Raw genomic sequence first — 24,445 nt, forward strand, 5'->3', positions numbered from 1 at the left:
CTCAGAAAATGTGGTCTCAGAGTAGTTTCATAGATTCTTTTATGCTCTCTGAAATATTTAAAAAACCCTGTCCATATATTGCCTTTGTACTCTGAGGATATGAATTGTTAAATTTCTGTTTGCAAGTAGTTTTGGAATATGCCTATTTTCAGGTGCAACTAAAAGTTTAATGGCACTCCATGTTATGGCACATAACCAGAAGAGCTAGGTATTGTCTGCAGTACACAAAAAGCAATTACCTTTATTTTCACTACATGTACATTTGATTGACAGAAATTGCACTGAAATATGAAAGCTTTTCCAAGTTTTAACATGATTCATAGGAAGAAATGCATTTCTCCTAGCATTTTCAGAGATGTACAGAATTGCCAAAATGGCACTGTTAACTTTTGGATGAAAAATAGTATCAGGTTTTCATATCTGTAAGTAGTGTATATTTCAGTGGCTAGACAGCAAAATTAGAAGGAAAACAAAAATGATCTTTAAGGAATGGCGATACAGATGCATAGAAACTGAAGTCATAGCTGTGTATGTCAACAATATTGCAAGTTTGTCACAAAAAAAACAGTGAACTATCTGTATTTAATGTGTTAACAGCATTTTCAACTGAAATATTTCAGAAAGTTAGATATCTTTCTAAGTAATTCTGCAAGTACCCTTAGCTAGCACAACTTGTAAATCAGTGGTTTGGACAAACATTTTCATCAGTTGCGAGAAAAGTATTCTAAGTGCTTGATAATTCAGATGAGACTGAGTGACATGCAATTGCTTCTTTGTCAGCTGAAGTAATTTAGCTCTAATAACAGCCTCCAGCATAAAATTAGCACCTTTGTTATCAGAGCAGGGATTTTTTTCCCCCTATTTTCTTCTCCTAAGTGAAGAATGGAATTCATACACATCTAACACGGCTATAGGTAAATCAAAGCAAAATACCTGAAACAGTTTTCTGCTAAACAAGTATAACATTTATCTCTTTACTGTACGGTATTAGTTTGGGCATTTGGGATTAGCGATCTACATTGGAACTAAATCTTTTAATCTATGGAGTGTTGCAGTATAGATTAATACATTAAGAAAAAACTGTACTCATTGAAGTCTTAAAATAATTGAGGTTAGTGGCATGGTGTCAGAAATGAAATTCAGTTTCTGATGCCACTGGTGAGATTTTTTTTAGCTATACATTATAGCAGATATTTATTTATTTCCAAACGAAGATGCAAAATAAGTTATCTTTGTTCTGTATCCTTTCTCATACTGACAGAATCATTATGCTTCCTGTCAGACTTGGAATGGGCTAACGAATGGCTTTGACTCCTTTCTCACCTTTTCTACACACAATCAGGTTTTGTTCACTACTCCCTAACACAGCTAAAGCTCCAATGTTCATCTCGTGTTCCAAATTCCTCTAGCCTTCATTAATTCATCATCCTCTCAGGACTCCCCAGGTATTGTATCATTTCATATAGTTCAGTCAAAACATGGCCACAGAATTAACCTTTTGATCAGGTGTCATTTTGCTCTTGAATTCTGCAAAGGGTTCACCTTGACCAATACATGTTACTTTTTGTTCATTTTTGAAAATACTCCTCAGTTGACAGCTGACCTTTGTGTCTTTGTTCTTTTCTCTTATTTCTTACCATCCCATCAGGATTTCCAGCCTGAATGACCAATTTATGCTACTGTGATAGAACTGTTGCAACTGCCTCTGTTTATTGTCCATTTCATCCCCTAAGGACTATTTTCTTGAGACTGAACACAGCATATCCTATGTAGCATTAAATACTGACATTTAGGGAACTGATTTTCATCCTAAACGTTCAGTTTAAAGTATAGGTCTGTGATTAGAAACCTACATGTAGTTGACTCATTTTCCTGCTGAATGCCACATCCAACTTCCTATCCCCAAAAGAAAAGAAAATCAAGGAAAAAGGTTAAGAACAGTTCACAAGCAATTGCAGTTATACCTGTTACAGCCATGTCTTAACATAATGATGCTATCCAGTTCATTAAACATTTGCTGCCTTAGATTCAAGAGGGAAGAAGAGCCATCTTCACAAAAAAGCAGTAAGGGGTTCTCAAATATTGAATATCATGAGTAAACAAGGATGATATCATTTCATTATTTCCCTTAGAATTGCATTGGCCTTATTTTAACCTTTTCTCTATTGGGACTACACAACAATTCAAAGGAGGTGAAAGAATCTGTTTCAAGGAGTTTTTCTTGTACATGCTGCAACTTACCCATGGCTTCTGGCCAGATGATTTACTTCTAGAGGAAACTGCACCGCTTTTCACTTGTGATGCAGAAGAAGAGAACAGATGCCAATGCATTTCCATTTATCTTCCTCAGAAGAAACCTACCATAATCAGGGAAATAACCATGGAAATGGATCTGAACTAGAAAGGATCTGAACTAAAAAACTTACAGAAAGCAAAATATCAGAATTAGATTAGAAAGGTTGCACATAGTGCTGTTGCCTTATCATTACTTCAAAGAAAACTTTAAAAAAATGAAAGAACTTAAAAAAGGATTTATATTTTGACCAGTTCTGACTGTCTGTATTCCTCACCGGTGCCACAGCACACTCTAAGCAGCACTCAGCAGCTGCTCCTAACAGATAGCTTTTTAGTTTACTGAGTTACCTGAACTCTCCCTGGTCTCTCTTGTATCTCACCCATTTCATCCAGATATCTTGAAGTCTTATAGAAAATGCGGAGCATATTTAGAGGTAGGAAAAAAAACCCACCTAATAGGAGCCACTCTGTCATAAGTTTATGTGTGGAAGAGTACCTTGGTGCTACTATGGGCTTCTTCAGTGAAGGCCTTTTATATATAGCAGGATCACAAAATACAGATTTTGAGAGCTGTCGGTCTTGTTTCATACAATTGTGTGAGTGGTCATGTATGTGTGCTGCAGATAAGAGACCAAATGTTTTCCCCAGTGCAAAGAATTCAGAGGAATTTTAGCATTCATTTTGGTTTTATCTTCTGTGAGGTTCGCAGAAAGCCCAGCATGCATCATAGACTGCTAGCCTGTGATAAGTACTGAACATACAGTTTGCCTCCATATTCCTGTGGCTGGAAACAGCTTTTCCCATTACAAATCAAAGCAACTGCTGTTGTAGATTACAAATCTACATATTTCACTATACTGACTACCTTTGTTTTTAATTATTTAATTTTCTCTCACCTGTATTTTGCCTCATTAAACATTCTTCAATGACTTGATCATCCCCCTTCTTTATACTACATGGAGAAAGAAAAATATCCAGTATCATAGTACTGACAACTTTCTGTAGAACATAGGTTGAACTCTACTGTTACATATAACTGTCTATAAATTAGCATTGGCCTCATTTTCAGATGCAATGATACTTGCCATTCTTTTCCAAAGGAGACAGTAAGTGAAATGAAAGAAAATGATTGACACAACTGAACAAAACTTGCCTGAATATAGTAATTTTGTATAATGGAAAAGAGCTCCAGGATTATGCATGATCTCAGTAGGAAAGCTTTCTGTTTTCCTGATTGTCATACTTCAAACATTGACTGTCAAAATGGACTGTCCTGTAAACAATGAAGCAGAAAAATTAATGATACACACGATGTCTATCAATATCCCTGTGTACTCACTAAATGCAACTTGACCAATGGCGCCAGCATTTAGACTGTGACAATCCCAGTCTTTTTTCATTACAAATATGTCTCTATGATTTGAACACATCAGCACATTTGTCTTTTTTTTTTTTTAATCTAAAATTTCAGGACAGACATGTTCTGTTCACGTGAATGAGTGTCTAGACAGACCCTGTTTGAATGGAGGAACCTGCGAAGAGAGCATAAATGGCTTCAAATGTAATTGCCCCTTTGGTAAGCATTTATAGCTTTTATACAATTGCTAGTTTGGAATAGTGTGTGTGTTCTATATTTGTTACTCGGGTGTTATAAAGTCTTACATGGTGAAACCATTTTGCTTATATTTTTAAAGGTACAGAGCTAATTATTTAGACTAATAGAAAGGAAAATTTTATCAATAAATATGCATGACAATTTGCTTATGACTGGTTTTTTATAAACAATAGATCACTTACATTAAAAATTACTTGTAGCACGGGAACATAATGGTAAAGAAATATGATGGAACTGGAGATTACCAATTATTTAGTGTCTGTTTGTATAGACACATTACAGCAACACTTTCTTTCAAAAAAACTGTAGGGTTTTGGCAGCAAAATGTTTTGAAAGTCAGCAAAAATGCAAAATCCAGTCTTTAGAATTCTGTTCTGCTGGCCAGATTACTCACATCTAAAAGAACTGAACACTGCTCTAAATTATGTGTGACCACAGCCTGGTTGCCTGAGCATGTGCACTTTGTCCCACCTGAGGTGCCATTAAGTATCCAAGATACCGTACGATGCTGGAAGATATGGTACAGGAGATAAAGGGCATCCAAGATGGATCAGGCCAAGCGGTAATTGAACTAAGTACCCAGTGTAAAAAGACCCAGCAAAATAAAGGGAGAAAGAAATATAATGTTGAAGGTTTTGCTTTGTTAATTATATGTACACTCTATAATTTGGGATTTTGCATGTTAGTGCATGTTGACTAAGAAAACCTAGAAAAGGGTGGCTTAGAAATTCATGACCCTAGAAATCCTTTGACCAGGATCAGCACCTTTCTCCATTTTCTATATCCATTGTGAGCAAAGGAAGCTGGGGTAGCAACTGGTAAGTTCATTCATAAATATGGATAAGAAATGACTGATAAATTCTAAAGTGGTTTTTGGTTTTGACGTGCATTTATAAGCTTACTGTTAGTGTGGAAAACAAGGTCAGAAAAACTTATTCTATATAGTCGTGGGCTAAGAAGACTAACTACTGGGGTGTTTAGAAGAGAAAATAATAGTGATCAGAAAATCTTGGAAATGTCAGAGTACTGAAACACAAGTCTCCAAACAACCCCCTCAAGCAAAGCAACTGATTTTTAACTTACTTAACATCAAGAGATCCTTAAATGCTTTAAGAGTGGTATACTGCTGAGTTGGGAACTGAAGACAATACAGAGCTATGTCTTCAAAGGTAAGATGATGCCTTTGTGTTTTTTGCTTCATTGGGACAAATGTAGGCATGTGTTCAAGTTTTACTGATCAAGGGCTGTAGCTAAACATTAAACATCATCTTCTTTGTTGTTCTGAGATGAAGATTCTCACATTCAATGCGCTGCTTTCCTATCCCATGTTTAACTCTCACTGATGTTCACTAACACTCTTATATAGAGTGGGTTTTAGATGGAAGCATCCTGCACCTCCTTCCACGGGTCTGAAAGGACATCTTTTTCACGCAGCAGAATGTGTCAGTGATGATGGGAAAGGAAAATGTTCTGGTGTTGTCTTCATAGGTCATTTGCACTTCTTTTGTTAAAGAAAATTCAGTCACTCTGTAGACAGGCATTATCCAATTAATTTTTATTATCATTCACCGTGTGTGTGCCTGTGTGGTTTGAGTGTCTGTAACTATTCATTCCTTTGTGTTGTGCCTCTGAGGTTAATCCATGTATTCATCTGGAACAACAAGGTTTATGTAAGGAACTCATATACACTAGAAACTCCAAGTTTCATTTTTTTGACTCTACTAAAACACTGCCCATAGTAGCAGTTCTTCATCACCATCAAAGGATCAAGTAACTCACAGTGAACCAGAGGTTATTTGTAGAAATGATCAGTTATTTTTCAAAACAGTTAAAATGTTTTACTATTTGCAGCTACATCATTAATATAACGGCAAGCTGAATTAGAGAGAGGGAAAATTGTGTAGTGATGTGCATACCTAACAAAGAGCTGACAAAGGCATAATTTTGATCTAAATGTGATAGATTCCCTTTGTGCCCTTGGGTAAATTAATTATCCCAGTTTATATTCTCTAGTTGAAGGTATAGATAAACAAATGTAACCATATCACAAAAATACTGCAATGATTGAATAGATAATGTCTGTCAATTGACTGAAAACAAAAGTCACTACATTACTGGATATTTTAACTGCTAGTTTGTTCTACAACAAGTATCACTTCAATAGATAAGACAGATAACTTCAGCTGATCCTTAAGTGAAAAAAGACAATTTATGCCTCCATGCTTTCATTGACAACCAATCTTATATTGCATTTCTGAAAAAAATTATGTTTTGTTTATCAGAGGATCTGTAGTTGCTGGCTTTTAGCAGGCAAGTAACAGTAAATAAATAAATAAATAATGAAAATGTCAGACAGATCACACATATTCAATAACAAAACACAAGGGAGCACAGGGAATTTGGATATGCCCTAATGATCAATTTCTTTTAAATGAAAATACTTGTACCTGCAACTGTCTGCTTGACTAGACAACCAATCACAGAATCATGGAATCATAGAATTTAGAATAATAAAATCATAGATTGTTCTTCCTTGCTCAGAAATCAGAATAACTATACATATTTAGCAAATCTAAATTATACTCTCTAAACTTGTATGTGCTAATATTATGAAAATATACCTTATGATTTATTAGTCACTGTCAAGCAGTTAATTGTCTTAATATGTTTTCAACTTTAACACTAAAACTGTTATTTTCATATGAAAAATCTCCTTTCAGCAGCTTTAAAAATAATTCATTAAAATTCTGTATGGTACAGCTGAGATATATTTCTTAGAAATTATTCCAATACTCCATCCTGCTGTTGATAAGATATTGTCACTAAATAGGATGAAATGAGGTCATTTAATCATTTAATCATATAGTTCATTATTTCAGATAAATATATCTCAGCATTGCTGGAAACCTGACATAATTAGAGTCTTAACTTTTAAAAATACATAACTAGAGAAAACTCTTGCCTTTTAAGCACTTGGGTTTGGTTGTTATCAGATTTGTCTGGGTGTGTGTTAAATTTCTATAATCTAATTTTGTATGACAACATACGAACCCAACCATCAAAAGCTATAGGTTACTTATAGTAATGGACCCTTGCGACTCTGCTTTTGTGATAAAGTACAAATTATTTTTGCATCTCAAGATAAGAAATAGGACAAAGAGTAACATTAAATGGAAAAAATGGATTGGACAATGTCTTTAGATATTGTATATCATCATTGCGCAGTTTCTTTTCTCTCTCTGTAGAAGATATGCATGGCTTTCAGGTGAATACTGTAACCATCTTTTGAAAGTGTTTAACTGACAAGTAATTTCATAATAAGATAGTTTGGGTGACTGGTTACTGCTCGTATGGCTTTTGGTGTACTCTGATGACCTTAAACAAAAGATTTTACAAGCATTATATTTGAACTTTAGCATTTTAGATAACAGTATTTCCATTTAGCTGATGAACATTATTGCTGGATAATGCCATATGATTACCACTAGTGAATTTATTCAAGGGAATATATATATATTTATATATAATGCCAAGGCTGCATCTTTTTATAGGGCTTTCTCTTAAGGGGTATAGAATATACCATCTGAACACCATCTGTCTATCTATATACCTTTATATAGGTATACCTTTCTAAAAGGTATATACTTCTATATCAACACCTTTCTAAAAGAGTAACTTCTGGAAAAGTGATCTCTGCCTCCCACTTGATATATGGACTGTTGTGGACAGAGTGGATGACATGGGCACTGTGTGACCAGCACCTCCAGGCACATGAGTTTCTTGTGGACAGGCAAATCCCCAGTCTCATGGAGGAAGGGTCATGACTTTGGAACTTATCATTATACACACACTGAAAAAGCTAAACTAAATGAGGCACACCAATATCAGTGGTCATGTTTTAGATATCTAGGACAGAGTGATTTAAAGGATTTGGTTGTGCAAAGTGTATTGAGCGTCCACAGCAAGGTGTTGGTAGCGGGAGCTGCGTGGCCCCTGTGAGGGGCGGCCAGGGCTGCCCCGGGCAAGGCGTAGCCAGTTCCAGCTGGTTCCAACCGGCCCCCGCAGGGCACGGCTTGCCCCACAGCTCAGGGGGTGTGTGTGTGTGTGTGTGTGCCTGTGTGTGTGTGTGTGCCTCCAGGAAAACATATTCAAGAAAGTATAAAATGGTACACAGAAGAGTGAGAGTGGAGAAAAAATATGTGGGAAACAACTCTGCAGACACTGATATCAGAGAAGAAAGAGGGACAGGAGGTGCTTCAGGCACCAGAGTAGAGATTCCTGTGCAACTCCACAGTGAAGACCATGGTGAAGCAGGTTGTCCCTCCGCAGCCCATGCGGGAGCACAGTGGAGCAGATACCCACACTGCAGCCTGTGGGGGACTCCATGTCAGAGCAGATGAATGTGCCCTGAAGGAAGCTGCAGCCTGTAGATACCCCATGTTGCAGGAGGCTCCTGACAGGATCTGAGGCCTGTGGAGAGGAAATCCATGTACAAGCAGTCTTTTCCTGAAGGACTTCAGCCTGGAGGGGACCCATGCTTGGAGCAAGTTTATCCTGAAGGACTGCAGCCTGTGGGAAAGACCCACACTGGCACAGAGAAAGTGTGAGAGGGAAGGAGCAGCAGAGAGGAGCTGTTATGGACTGACAGTCCTCCATTCCCCATTTCCCTGTGCCGTTTAGTGGGAGAAGGTAGACAAGTCAGGAATAAAAAAAGTGAAGCTGAGACTGGAAAAAAGAATGGCAAGGATGGAGTTTAGGTGGAAAGTGTTTTATTTTTTCACCTTTGTTTCTCACCACTCCATTTTTATTTGGCAAAAAAATAAATTACTTTTCTTCAAGTTTGTCATGGTTTAACCCCAGCTGGCAACCAAGAACCACACAGCCGCTTGCTCACCCCAGCCAAAACCAAGACAAAGTTGAATCTGTTCTGCCCATGATGCCACTGGTAAGTGATCTCCTTCATGTCTTTACCTCAGCTTATGAGGTTTTTCATCTTATTTTCTCCCTCTGTCCTGTTCAGGAAGGGGAGTGAGAAAGAAGCTGGGTGGGGGTCTGGCAGCTATCCAAAGTAAACTCACCACACAGCCACAAGCACCAGTCTTGGGGATCAGGAGATTTAATGAAAAGTGAAAATAGAAACCTTCAGTACTTTAACCTCCCCAAGTACATCTTGCACCTAAGGACAAAGTTTGTAGCAAGAAGTTTTAAAATATTTAAATCCAGGTTAGCCAGTGATATAATTAACATGAGGAATTCTGTTTAAGATTCCTGAAACATGGTGAAATCACTGTAACAATAAGCCCTATAAGCAGGGTGGAAAGGCCCTAGGCAAACTTTCTACTCAGTACTTTGATAGAGGCAAGGGCTACACCTACAGTAGATGTGCTTGGAAGATAGCACTGGAAAAGCAAGGAATTCTGAGGAGTCTGAAATCCATGTTCCAACACAACAAGAAGTCTTGCCTTGTTAAATAATACCTCATGGAAAGATGTTTTCCATCAATTCTATAGGAAGAAACTTTAGCTTCTTTCACTGAAGCAGAGAAAATTTCCATCCAGAATTAAAAGTACTAAGGAAAACATGATAAGGACAAGCTGTATGTCTCTTTCCATCACTCAGTGTCCCCATGTGATCTTTTTCATTAGAAACATATAGACTGATAGTACTGATTAATTTGTATTCCAAATTCAGTGTAATGGAAGTGAAACATAATGCTGTCTTCATCAATGGAAAAAATGGCAGAGGAAATTTCAGTGATGATATATACACAGCTAATACATGATATTCAATTTAATAGTGATATTGGAGCTAACATGATGGTGTCTCAATACAGACTGCATGTAATTCTTCACACAGTCTGTTAAGAAAACTGAAGGGCAGATAACTGACAAGGAAGCCCTAAAGGACAGCATTAGAACCTATGTTGTGCTCCAAGATCTGTTAAGATTGTGTCCACAAAACCTTTTAGTTATCAGTTGATCAGCACTTGTAGCAGGAAAAAAAGTGTCAGTGGAGAGTGTTAGATCTGCTTTGGTTCCAAAAAATAACATGCGTGCTTTCAAAACCCATGGATTCATTGCCTGTGTATTTTACTGCCTTGTAGCTTCATGGTACATTCTCTTTCTTTCATGCGGCTATGTCTTCAGGTTGTTCTTATTTGTCCCTCACGTTTTTTGTCATTTTGACTATTTATGTAGCTTATTGAAACACTATTAATTTTTTTTTGCTTTTAAGTTTGTTTTATATTGTTGCTTCTGGTTGTTTCCTGAAGATGTGCCACCTCTTGCCCTTTCCATTTTTCTCCCAATGGTATTTAACACTTCTTTTGTTTGATATTAATTAACATCTAGAAAATCTGGTGTGTTTCATGTATCATGTATGCTCATGCAGACTAATTAAAAGCCTGTTCCCTGCAAGCAGGCTCATTAGCAAGGTGGGGGGGGTTGGGTTGTTTTTTTTTTTATTCTGTTAGCTGATCTTTCCACCTGTTGTATTCATATAGGACAAATAATTTAAGGATTTAAGATTTTGGGGAACCTTTTATACATGTTTTCTTCCTTTGGTTCACTGTAGATAAAACATTGTCTAGAATGCTATGATAGCCTTTTATGGAAAGAGTGACTAACTTTTACTCACCTTTCTCTTTTAATCTTTTAGCTAGATGAGTGTAGGAGTAAAATCGAAGTTTTCATTTTTGTATATTTCACTATAGATGAATATGTCATTAATCATTGTCTTGCATCTGAAAAGTTCTTAATGTAGCACCTTATTGTGAGAAAAATAAATCATTAATGACTTGAGGAAGATTAATTTATTAAAACAACATCAAGACTAAGCAGTAGCTAGATAAAATTGTAGCAACAAAAAGATTTCTAACCTGACTGTTTCCATGACAACCTCCTTTCTTGGAGTTTCAGAAACCAGTTCTGCATTACTCCCCTGTCACTCATCACTTTCATTGTATGTTATTTCAATGTATAGATATTTCTATTGTATCCATATAGAAAGGTGAAATACATGACAGGAGGTTTTTCTTTATTTGTATTATAATAGTGTCTGTGATGGCTGATTTGTATTAGGCATAATTATACAACATGCTTTATCTGTGTCTTTTCATTCTACAGTATCATAGACACTAAACTGATCCAAAAAGTTCAATAGGTTTTGTTTGGGTTTTTGTTTGTTTTTTAAGTGCAGTCATCATTGTTGTGAACAAAGTAGGAAACGGTTAGATAAATTAAGTATTGCTTTCCCTGTTTTGTAGTTGTAGAGACAACATGAATATAGCTGGGATGAACATTTTCCTAGAGGTACCAGTCTCCTGTACCAGAGCTTAAACTGAGAAAGCTTAGATTTAGAAAACTAAGTTTTAGACAGCTGAAGGTAGATGAGATGAGTCCCAGCTGAACTGATTTTCTCTGTGACTAGAGACAATGCAGTAAAAGTGGAGAGATGCCTGCTTAGCCTTGTTCTGATGTCTTTCTTCCATATTTACAACTGAATTTTGGGGGATTTATTTTAATTATTATTCATACAGTTTTCTTTTCTGTTATTCTCATTATAACTTTAAGGTTCCAAAAAGGTTCATCTGCTTTAACAAAGCACAATTTCACAAATTTTTGCTTTAATCCACTGACTGGATCTGAAAAGGACAAGTGGAAAATGTGTATGTATTATAACTAAATGTGAATCATCAAAGAAACAACATGAGGGAAGTTATGTGTAGCAGGACAATAAGGGTATAATTGTAGTCCCTATACGACTGTGAAAATACACTGTAATAAGGCACCATTAAAAAGTTCAGTAAAATGAAACCTCACAAAATCTATCATACAATTTTATGAAGTTCAACATAATTGGCAGTCCTTTTTAAAGAATAAGTCAGGACTGAAATAAACTGCCTGAATTGTTGAAGTACAATTGACAGTGTTTGAGGCAAACTGCACACTATCTGCATATGTTATTCCTCCCACAACTGAAAATAAAAATTTAAACTGATTAATATCATGGGTTCGCTGCAGCCAAATCATAGTCTAGGCTTCCCACGTTATTCATCAATTGTTGCATCCAGCCTTAATAGGCAGGCAGGCCTTAGACCAGATTCATGCAGTTCACTTTAAAGACAATAAAACAATGTTTATGTAATTAGCAATAAATAAAGGTTATCACTGATCAATTTGGCATAGCTCTTAAGAAAAGAGCACCTGCACAACTCACTAGGGTTTACTGCAGCATTATGTACCTAAACTAGGGGCAGCTCTATCCATCCTACTTGTTATTCTCAACTTTAATGATTATCTACATGATTAAACTGGGATCTCTTTACAAGGTTAAATGATTTTTCCACAAAAGATTTCACTTTAATTTGAGAACCAGTTATGTCAGCTACCCTTCATTATGTATTTCCTTAAATAGCCTGTATGTCTCAGACAACCGGTTCATCTATGCCTCATCTACCTGGGTATATTTTTCTTTGGTTGCAAACTGACTTTGTTAAAGCCATAGTATCTTACTGATGTTTTTCCTAGATAAGGTTTAATAAAGCCTTAAAAAACTCTTGGTCACATGGATAGTTTCAGTTTGGAGTTTGTAGATTTCTTATGATCCCTAGAGATTCAAGTTACATATCAATAATAAAAACATATTTGTATAAACACAAACTTATTTCTAAAATATACATACAATATCTCTCTAATGACCTGTTATTAGTATCCATTTATGACTGTTAACATAAGTAATCAAACTTGCTTCTGGAAATTCATTTGACTTCACAAACAAAACCATTGACTGATAAAAAAGATCTGTATGTACTTTCTCAGGGAAATATTTAAAAAGAAAACACACTGACTTTTTTCTATAGGTGATGAATTTTTCTCTTTAGAAGCAACGTTATGAGATGTTTCTTTCACTAAATTCAATATAAACTACTTACCCTGACCATAGTGTTCCTCTATCTTCCTTAATATTTTTTTAATTGAATGAAAAATTATTTTCATTCCATTTTCATTCACAAAAAAAGGGTTTTATTGGCTTGAGCCTGAATGATAAGTCATGCTGTAATTCATGGGAATATGTCATCACTGCATTGTTTCTGTGCCTTCCTTTTATTACAATGCTTCCACTCCTGTATGACAATGCAGCCCTGCCACATTTTTTGACTTTTCAACTGACTATGACTTAAAATTGGTAACAGGGCTGGGAAAAGATACTGCATATCCTTGCAGACCAACTTTGAATGGCAAATTTATTCTTGGATAACTGTCACATGATGAAAAAAATTAATCTGTTGCAGTTAGCAGTGCAGAAGATCTGTTTGGACCTCTAGTATGTCATCATAACTAGGCATGGTCATATTGTTCAGCTTATTTTGGATAAACTGTGGTTAAATAGGAAATTGGCTATCTCGTTATTCTTTCTACTTACCAGGCAGGAATCCAGTGCACACCCCCATCTGCAAGTAGGGCCTGAGAGACTTAGCAGCTTCCTTGCTCAAGCTTGTAACTCAGCCTGTGCCAGCTGTGTCAGCTGGACTTCCAGAAAATAAAAAGCATGCTTCTGACAGCTGGATGGGGAGTCTGTATATCAACCTAACAGAAAAACACAGCACAGTACAGATTGTGTACAATCCCAAGAGAATTATTCAGCTTTGCTAACTGGGATTTAGTTAAAAAGTACTGTTTGGACTTCTTGGTCCACTTCAAGTTTCTTTGTTACAAGCCAGTCCATTTAACTTTCTTCTCATGGAATTAACTTCCCTGTCACCCAAAACAAGCCTTAACATTGGTTTTTATCTATATTAGTTTTGACTGGGATGAAGTTAATGTTCTTCATAGCACCCAATATGGTGTATGTTTTGGATTTGTGACTAAAACAGTGTTGGTAACATACCAATGTCTCTTGCTAAGCAGCGATTGCAAAGCATGAAGACCTTTTCTGTTTCCCCACACTGCCCTGCCAGCAAGTAGCCTGGGGTGCACAACAAGCTGGGAGGGAACACGGCCAGGACAGATGACCCCAACTGGCAAAAAGGTTATCCCATACCATATGACACCATGCTCAGCAATAAAAGCTGCAGGAAAGGAAGAGGAATGAGGGGACCTTTGGAGTTACGGCATTTGTTTTCCCAAGTAAACTGTTACATGTGATGGAGCCCTGCTTTCCTGGAGATGGCTGAATGTGGTGACGCAAGTCAAGGCAGACTGAAAAGAAACACTATGTCTGCGTGGCTGGGTTTGGACAAAATGGCCTTTATTGTTTATAGAAACTATTTATATATCTTAGACAGTACAGGTGTCAGACCCTGATAGGTTTTTGTGTCCTTCTTCTTGCTTGCTATTTGCTGTTGCTGTGGGTGCCTGTATGCTGCGGTTCTAAGTTCCAATTCTTCACACCCTGTCTACATACCTGACAATTTGTGGCTGTCTTAAAGGTACACAACTGAGTGTTTGAAGTCAACTAACTTGTCTGCAGACCCACTGCAGACCCCAACAGCTGAACACCTGCCTGCTGATAGGAAGCAGTGAATGAATTCCTTATTTTGCTTTGTTTGTATGCACAGCTTTGCTTTCCCTATTAAACTGTCTTTATCTCAACCCACAATTTTTTCCCACTTTTGCCCTTACAACTGTCTCCTTCATCCCACCGTGGGGAAATAAGCGAGTGGCTGTGTTGGGCTCAGCTTTAACCAGCAATATAACCATACCTTTTCCTCCCTGTTTTTATTCATTAAAATGAAATGCAATAATATATTGTTACTAACAGCATTAAAATAGTATCATTGATCAATGTATATTTTAGTTAAACAGATCATACGTATTGTATACTTCAAGATAAAATTAGCTCTGCTGTAGCCCGTCTCCAATAGCACAACAAACAGTTAATCCCACCAGTCATTTACATTCTTCAGGTATATCTAGGAAGTCACCAGTGATTAATTCTTTCTTTCACCTACCTACATCTTTCTATTAACCTTTTTTTTTTTTTTTCTTTAACTGCAAATACTCAGTCTTTTAACACAGATTATCTTCTCAAGCCTTTAAATCAACACCTTCTTTGGCGCTAAGGTACATGCAACAGACTGGCAGGTTTGCGTACGATACCCCATGAGCTGTATAGAATGACAACTCTATTCATCTCCATGACTTGTTCCCTTTGCTGAATTGCATTAATTTTGCTTCTGTCATATTAGATTGCAAACTCATATCTAATTGGCCACCCATGGTCACCCACTGTCTCCACTGAGAGAGTCTCTCTTGAAGTTATTCCTGTCTGCAAGATTTTAAACTCATTTTATTTTTGTGGACTATTGCTGTAATACTAGGAGTCTAAGTATTCTTCAGTCTGAAAGGATGATTACCTTTATCTATTGCTGTAGTAAAGGTACATAGTCATAGCTTCTGAGGAAGGCTGAAGGAAAAGAATGAATTAAACAAGTTTATTAAAAGGTTTGCTTCTTTTTTACAGAATAAGAAGCTCAGACAGAACTATATTCTGTCTTCAGAAAGGAAATTAGTCTAGGATAAAAATAAGGTACAAATAATACTTTAAAGTTCAATTGTTATGTCGGTATTTTGTCACAGTATCTCAGTTAGAATGTAAAGATCCTTTTTCAAACCAAAGCTATAAAAAATGCAAACCAGAGAAAAACATGGTCAATGTGTTTCATACTGATTTTTTTTCTTTTAGTATTAAGTGATATTAAGTTTTGGGTTTTTTTTTATTGTGTCTGTTTTGCCAAGTATTAAATCTGGGTTCACAAAGACTGGCAATTTAGTGTGAATGTTATCTTTCCTACCTTCCTTTGTGGGCAGAGACCTTCACAGTGGGCAGTTCAGATCACGAGCTAAAATTCAGATTCACAGAGCTAAAAAAGAGCTCTGAATAACTGTCTAGAGTGTTTTCTAATCATATCAGCTATGAACTGAACACTGGGAGATTGCTAGTTACTTTATTAGAAACTTTTTTTCCCCTTATTCTCATGTAACAGAAAACTGAACACAACAACATAAACTTGTTTGCCTTCTTTTAATGTAGTGCTAAAATCTGCAAGAATTTTCTATCTATAATCTAAAATGTATTGAATAGCTCTGAAGTCCTGTGACTAAGAGCTTCATCCTTTGGGACATGTAGAATTTAAAGCAATAGTTGTGTAATCTGATACAAGTGTTTTAACTAAATGAGATTTTAAGGTATTTTCTTTTGTAAAGTTCCTTATAGCTTTAGATTTGGCAAATTATTTGTGAACAATAATGCAAAAATAGCTATTTATAAGTAACAGTTGTAGCCTTATTAAGTGTTCACTCTGGCTAAGCCAAGTCTTACAAAAGACTTTGCCTAGGGGCTTCACATTGATCAGAGTTTGCCATGGGATAACTGAACATAGACTTCTGTCACAAACATCCCTGTATTTACTTAAATTCTTTAAACATTTGGGGGGGTGGGGGAGCGGAATCCTGCCTATTAACTTCAGTGGTTGCTGTATGCATAGAGTTGCAGGTATGAATTAAAACAGTTCCAGTAAGGTGACTAATGTAAACAGGCTGAAAATATTTTTATTTTTAATATTAAGTATTCTTACTTAATATTTTACTTTCCTTTTTTTCAGACATGAAATACAATATATATGAAAGCATGTTTTTAATAAGTTTTCCTGTTAAATAAGCCAAAAATTATGTAGGGTATTATGCAATCACATATAATTCCAACTGACAACAAAATGAGTTACATTGGTTCTCTAGTCTTTACATTCAGAAGCAATTTTTTTCTCTTTTTGTGTCAGTATTCACCCAATACAACTCTTATTTGGGGTCTGGGGACAGAGGAGCTCATACTAGTTCAGTAGCTGAGTATGGAATACCAAATGATGGTGAATTTTTTTACAATACTTGAAAGAATATGACATCTGTAATTCCAAAATCTAACACATATATTTTTTTAAATTAGCATAGTGGCAAATCTCCCCCTGTTTTTCAGTGGTATTCAGTTCAAAATCTATTGTGGCTTTCTCCTAGTAAATGACTTATAACTTATGAGTTACATTTATTACTGTGTCTTTGAGATTTTTAAAAAAATTATAATAATTTAAGCATAGCTTGGCTTAAGCAAATTGGGCCTTAAGGAATGCTCAAAATACATAGATTATCTTTAAACTCAAGCCTTTATATGCCTGAATTTTCTTCTCTAAAATTTGGGTTAGATTTTGCCCAAATCTTCCTGAATTTATATCAAACATAACATATCTCATTTCCTCATCCTTTCTCACAAGTTTTAATAATGTATCAAATACAGTGAAACATTAACTAAAGTAACTTTAACTCTTTCTTTTCTTTTTCTTTTTTTTTTCTTTTTTTTAACATGTCTAGGTACACTAAAAGCCACCTTCTCAACCAGTGCCAGTTCTTTTATGCAGTCCTGGAATAAAGCTCAGTAGTGATAGAAATACAAAAAACCTGCTAAAAACCCCGCCTTTCCTTGCTAGGTTAATTGTAGAAGTAGATACCAACTTGGTAAAATCCAAAGTGTCAATAAGAATGTTTCAAATGAAGTTACCACAAAAAATATTGTAGCAACACATGACCATAATCATGTTCATTCAGCTACTAGACATGTATGTTAGTGACAGCTTCTTCTGATGTTTTGGGGTTGGTTTTTTATCTCCTACTGCTCATTACCAACAGCTCCTTTCTAGGATCTGCAATCATGGTACCAAAAAAATTAAAAATAAATCCAAACACACACACCTGAATTCATTTACAACTGTTTATCTACCATGAATAAAAGAAGATATGAGACTGGGAGGGAGGGGGATGGTGGCGCTTTCATTGGCTATTTACAATCTGTGTTCTTCCTGAGAGCTTAGTTCTGCACACACAGACATTATTGAAGTCATCCAGAAACTGAAGCTCTCTGCCTAAAAGCAAAATTCTCAAAATTCTATTCTGGTCTCTTTAATCAGGTAGTACATTCATAGTTAGCACTAGGATTTGTTTATCCTAGCAAAATATGGAAATCTAAACTGTCCTTGCTGTAACTGGCACATTATTTGGAGAAGGTATTATTTATAAAATCTTTAATACTCGACCTTGTTGTATATTATATCTTTTAGAATTCTCCATTAGTGGAGGCTTAAGTCTTCAAAATACATCAGTATTTCTCATTCTTATGCTTATGTTATTTCATTCCAAGAGATTTTTCAATTTCTTCTTCAAAAACATCCTAATCATTTGCCATTGCATACTCAGTTATCTTAGTCCGCCACATGCATTAGTCAGCTGTTAACAAAAAGCAGTTCTTGTATTTTAGAAATTCTTTCTGGGAAAAGACATGCTTAGATTTCATAAGCAATTTCCTTTGGCTCATATATAGCCCAATCAAGAAGTAAATCTCAAACAAAAGATTTGCTTATTCCTTCCTCCATCCGTTCCACTTTGGCTCAAAACTTTTACAATACAGCATCTACATTCTTAGCCACTGTAATCAAAGGATTAAAGACGTGACTTGATGAGGACTGTGGCAGAAGTTTAATTCTTCATGCCATAACTTCCAACAAAAGTTTAGCCATACAGCTCTTTTAAGCTAGTCCAGCAATTTCTAGCTCTACATTAAACATGATAAAAAAGATACTTGCCAGCAACTGGTTGGGCTGTTCTACCTGGGACAGACAAAGTTTCAGGAGTCCAAACTGTATATTCACAACACACCTTAAAATTTTATCTTACCAATGGAAAGAAAGAATAGCTCTAGGACTCATTCCACATAAGATTTTAAATGTCTACCAAGTGATGATTCACAATCCAGAAATGCTTGGTTTTTTACCACTGACGTAAAAGTCGTTAGGAAGACTAGATCAGCTGTATGATGTAAATTTGCATTGTACATATTTATGATTAGTAACACAAATCTCATTCTTGATTGTTAATTATTCAAATTTTGTTCTTCTCTCATAACTCTGAATTAGTTGTTTTTGAGTTTTTTACAGAACACGTGTTGGAAAGGTGTATTTATGAAATTGCTTTCTCTTTCCACCCTTTTTGCTTTGAATTAAGCAACGTATGTAAGATAGAGAAGCATAGGACATAACATTCTACATCACTGAGAGCTGAAAGACTGATCGCAGTATTTGCATATGTGGATATTATGACATCTTCATCATAAACTGTAATTTTCTGACATTTAAGATAACATGCCTAATTTTAGCCACATGAAGACCAAAATCCCTCACAAATTCTGTATTGTGTTAAAAAAGGAGAGCTAATGGTGAGTTTTTTCACTCATCAGAAGCATCAGAACCCAGCTTTCACTTTCATGGAATATATAGAAATAGCACTTTTAGACTTGTGACTTTTTGGAATTTGAAATTAGTCAGTGAATTTAATCACCTTTTTTTCATGCATACATGCAAAAAGCATAATTACATAAAGTTTACTTTATAAAGAACATCATATAAAATTTATTTTATAAAGATATAAGGATAAACATAATAAACTGTTTAAATGCTTAAGATGTTATTTCTTATTCTTCATTTTCTAGTTTTAATTATCTGACAAATTTATAAGAAAGATAGAACTTTTAAACAAGTTAAAAAATGCAGATTTCTGCATACATTACAGCATACAAAATACTGTCTTGCTTGGAACGAGAAATTAATAGCCAAGACATTCAAGAAACAATGAGACTTGACATTTCATAAAAAGCTTTATCAGAATTTAGAGAAAAAATCTTACATTTCAGGAAGATGTATACCTAATACAAAAGATAGGCTGTCTGGACATGTATCAAGTTGAATGCACTAAATATTTTGTTGCCTTTTATAAAGGCAGCTGTTTTTCATGACATCTGAAGGAATATCAGAAAAAAGGGCCAATGTCTATAATGTTGCTGTCATTTATGCAAGTGTATTGATCAGATAGTCACAGTTACTAGTTATGCATGTGATGAATCAAAAAATTATTTATCCTAATTAATGAAATCAACAGAAATCATTAGTTATACTAGATGTCTTCTAATTATCCATTTACTATGGAAGAATTAATGTATTTCAAATAACCAAAAGACCAGTTGTTGACAACCAAAATTGACTACTCAGGTAAATGCATGTGAGATGCCTCTAGAACAGCCCTAAAACCAGTGTAAGGAATAATTTGACTGAGTTATTTAGGTTTCATAAGGAAGTACATGCTGTCATGTTGAAACTGGTGTTCAGGCTTTTTATTCTGAAATACCATGTGGTTTAGCTGATTTTCAAATTAATGTGACAAAAGTCAGAAAGGTCTTACCAGCTTTTCATTTGTATACTCTGAAACACTTGAAGCCTATTTAAAAGTCTACTTTTATCAAAGTATTGATCTAAAACAATAACCCATAGAAAATAATGAAGATTATCACTATACTGTTTTACATGCTTCTCTCCTCCTTCCTGGCACCCAAAAATGCCACTAGCCCTCGTAAGATGGTGAAGGAGCTGGAGCACAAGTCTTACAAATAGTGGCTGAGGGAACCTGTGTGGTTTAGTCTGGAGAAGAGGAGGCTCAGGCACGACCTCATTGCAACTACAACTACCTGAAGGGAGGTATTAGGCAGATGGGGGTAGGTCTCTTCTCCCAGGTAACAAGTGACATAGGAGAGGAAATGGCCTCAAGCTGCACCAGGGGAGCTTTAGGTTGGGTATTAGGAAAAATTTATTCACTGAGGCATTGGAATAGGCTGCCCATGGAGGTGGTGGAATCACCATCCCTGAAAGTGTTTAAAAAATACGTAGAAGTGTTTTTTAGAGTCATGGTTTAGTGATGGACTTGGCAATCCTGGTTTAATGGTTGGACTTGATGATCTTAAAGGTCTTTTCCAACCTAAATGATTCTATAGTTCTATGATTTTTTTGGTATTGTAGGTAACTTGGTTTGTTGCAGTATGTAATTACATGGGAAAAAATGAAGTAACAGTATTCAACACGTGGGTGTAGCTACAGAAGTGGGATCTTACTAGAAATACTTCAGACAACCAAGGTAAAATCTTCACTCTGTTGAAATGATATGGACTTTGCTGGTTGTTTACAGTGATTCATGTATCTTCCAAGGTGATATAGTTTTGAAAAAGACCATACTTTATGAACTTCTGGCTTTGGAAACACTGGAAAAATATCTGTATGTTAAAATGTTGCCTTGGCTGTCAAACTTTATTCGGTTTCTGCCTATTTTGTGTTCTGGAGGAAAAAGTCATGTTAATAGAAAAAAATTTGTTTAGAAGAAAAATGCCTTTTAGTCAGAACTAAACAAACAAAAAAGTGGTGCTGCCATGGTGTTTCTTTTTTTTTTTTTCTTTCATAACCTACAATTTCTGATTGTATTTTCATAATAAATCATACTCTTCATGTTTTGGGAGATATGTATTACATCTTCTAAGTCTGTCTTGGAAGCTGAAGTCAAGCTTTCTCAACTGTTTTAGGCTGTTTTGATAAAATTTTGGCTGTTTTGATAAAATGATTGAAAGTTAAAATTTAAATGCTAGCCCTGATGAAATGACAGAAGTAAATGGGAATCGTGTCATTAAAAGGTGAGCACTTGTCTGGACAAACAGTACAGAACAACTGAGAAAAAAGGTCTGGGAAAAGTGAAGAAGAGGATGAATACTACCTGTAAGGCCTGGGGTGTGGATCTGACTGAAGTGGCATTACCTCTAAAGACAGCAGAGCTGAATCAGAGAATGGATGGGAGAGTGTGCAGCCATCTGGAGAGATGTGGCATAGCTGAAGTGTACTAACCATGGAAACACGTTCAGCTGGAAAAGGTACTAGACCCAGGGAACCAGTACAATAACTTTCCTCTTCAGTTAACAAACAAGAGAAGAAATACCTTTGGCAACAAATCTGGTGCACAGAGTACTGAAACTACAAAAAATAACAGCTTGTCAAATGCATCGTCTTAGTAGTCACCTGTGGGTGTTACAGCTTTGTTAGAGTTTCTACCTCAATCTAACACATCTAATTGGATCCCTTTTACTGAGATCCTGTTCCCCCCTCTTTGCCAGTAATCTCCTCTTTCCTTTAAATGTGTAAACTGTTTCTTAAAAAATAAAATAAAATTGGGAAATGATTGCCATTTAAGATCAAATTGTTATTCAAGCCCCAAATTCCTTATTTGGCACATCTCTAGACACATGCAATATGTTCTTTCACATAACTAGGTCTATATGTCACTCAGGTTTCTGCCACTCTATTTTCTTCATTCGTTACTATTATTTTATTTAATAATTGTAATAATAACAACTGAGTGCAAAATATTTTTGTAAAGAAACATAAGACTATAAGCCAGATAACGTTCCTGTACTAAGGTTTCTCTGTGTTAAAGGGAATGTAACAGGCTTGGTAGATGAGTACACAAACCAGACGCAGGTCAGAAGTTTCCATGTATTAACAGGAAAAATCAAGTCACCTTATAAAATTTATAATCAGTTGAATTCTAGATCATTTGCAGCTTGCAGACAGAACTGTTTCTATTTCTGAAGTCTTGTTGCCCTAGAACACCCTCTCTCATTTCCCTAGATGGCTCTGTCTTGTCATTCAGTTTTACTTGTAAATATACTGGAGGTTGTTTATTTTTTTCTAAATGGCACACAGAAGATCCTGACTATAAAAGCTTTATTTTAATTCAAGAGATTGTTCCTCATATCTATATCAATTAAATACACTTTAAAAATATATCTAGCTAATAAACATATGAAATATATTTATAATGAGTTATAATATAGGTGCATGCTCTCTGCAAAAATAAAATACCTGAAAATAGGAGTACAATGAGGAAGACCATGAAACTCCCCCCAAATTCTATTTTTTTTTATTTTTTAATTGTGCATTTTGCTGCTTGTCCTTATTAAGAACAGATTACAATAAACTTATTTCCATCCTTCTTTATGGTGTCCTGCACGTTAACAGATTAATCAAGCTGTTAACTAGCCATAATGAAAAAGCTAAAATAACGTAGTGCTCCAGTATTTCCTTACAACTGGGTGCTACATACATTTTTGAAAGGACATTTCATGTATTCTTAATGTTAAGGGCATTCATCAAAATGGATTTTATGCTATTACTGAATTTTGCTCTTTTAGTTGAATTTCAATCATTTCTTAATCACAGTGTATAATTACCAGCCTGTTTAGTAATACATCATTCTTGAATGATATTAATATTCACAGAATTCAACTGCTATTTGAAAATATGGAAAGTAACCTCAAGATTTTGTTGCCTGGCACACAGATAGGGACTGTAGGATCAATGCTCCATCCCTTAATTACTATGGAAGATACCTTTATTTGAACACAATTAATTTTATTTCAACGACATTAAAGATCTAAGGACATATGCATAAGAATAAAGACCTGAATTCCCAAGGAAGATGCAGGCCTGGACATGGAGTGAGATAGGATTGTACTAAAATACTATGCAAAACATTGCATGACATTGCTTTAATAACCACTTTATAACTAAGTGAATCCTGTCTTTGCTCTCTGTGTTTAAACTTCTAAGTTTATAGTAACTGGAATTATAGTAACTATTAAATTAAGACAAAATCATGATCATAGTGTTCAGTCATATTTGGAAAGGAAAGATAAATCCTTGATTTCTGCCTCAAAAATGAGTGTTAATATCACAAGGCAAGAAACTTCTGTAAAGCCCCAAGATGATTTTCAGAAATATGAGACAAATTGAGGTACAGGATAGAGCTAAATTATTTTCCCACTACAGTGAAAGTGAAGAGCTGTAATTTAGAGGGGGGTTTTTTAATAAAAAGTCATACTGCATATATGATTATATGGTGTTTTGAAAGAATCCCTGATGCCATTTCCAACACTTTCATTATATTTGTTGTCCACACAGACTGAGAACCACAGCCTTTCATCTTGATGGAAGCATCACTGTTGTTTGTAGGCATACTGACTGTTGGTCGGTATGGTTTTGCATTCTTATGTGTCAGATTCATTGGCAAAAGCTGATACAGATTTACCAAAGGTAAATTGGGTTTAACCAACCTGATTTGATCACTGGATGAGGTGAGAGCTGTGGATGTTATCTACCTTGATTTCAGTAAAGTGTTTGACACAGTCTCCCACAACATCCTTGTTGACAAGCTGGTTAAGAAATGCACTGGACAGATGGACTACAATTGGTGGAAAACAACCTATACAACTGAGCTCAAAGGATGGTGGATAATGGCTTGAAGTCAAACTGGCACCCATTCATGAGTGGGTTTGCTCAGGGTTTGATACAGTTCAATATCTTTCTAGACTATACAGATAATGGGACTGAATGCATCATTGCCAAGTTTATGGATGGCACCAAACTGGGTGGAGAAGTAGATATAGTCAGAAAGAAGAACACCCATACAGAGAGACCTCAACAGGCTAGAAAACTGGGCCAATAGGAATCACATGAAGTTCAACAAGGTTAAATTTAAACTCATGTAACTGAAATAATTCCAAAGAGCAACACAAACTGGGATCTTTACCCCTATAAGCAGGTAGGGGCGCATCTCTGCCAGGAAGGCC

General features: G+C 35.7%; 1 protein-coding gene across 1 annotated transcript in view; it reads left to right on the forward strand.

Annotated features, from left to right (window-relative positions):
- EYS (eyes shut homolog) overlaps positions 1–24,445 on the forward strand; it is an 867,458-nt gene that overhangs the window by 128,196 nt on the left and 714,817 nt on the right. The window contains exon 11 of the mRNA XM_040598785.1: positions 3,767–3,871. Coding sequence (XP_040454719.1) covers positions 3,767–3,871 — 105 coding nt within the window. The remainder of the gene's footprint in view (positions 1–3,766; positions 3,872–24,445) is intronic.

The sequence above is a fragment of the Falco naumanni genome, chromosome 6 (genome assembly GCF_017639655.2).
Source record: "Falco naumanni isolate bFalNau1 chromosome 6, bFalNau1.pat, whole genome shotgun sequence".
NCBI classification, from domain to species: domain Eukaryota; kingdom Metazoa; phylum Chordata; class Aves; order Falconiformes; family Falconidae; genus Falco; species Falco naumanni.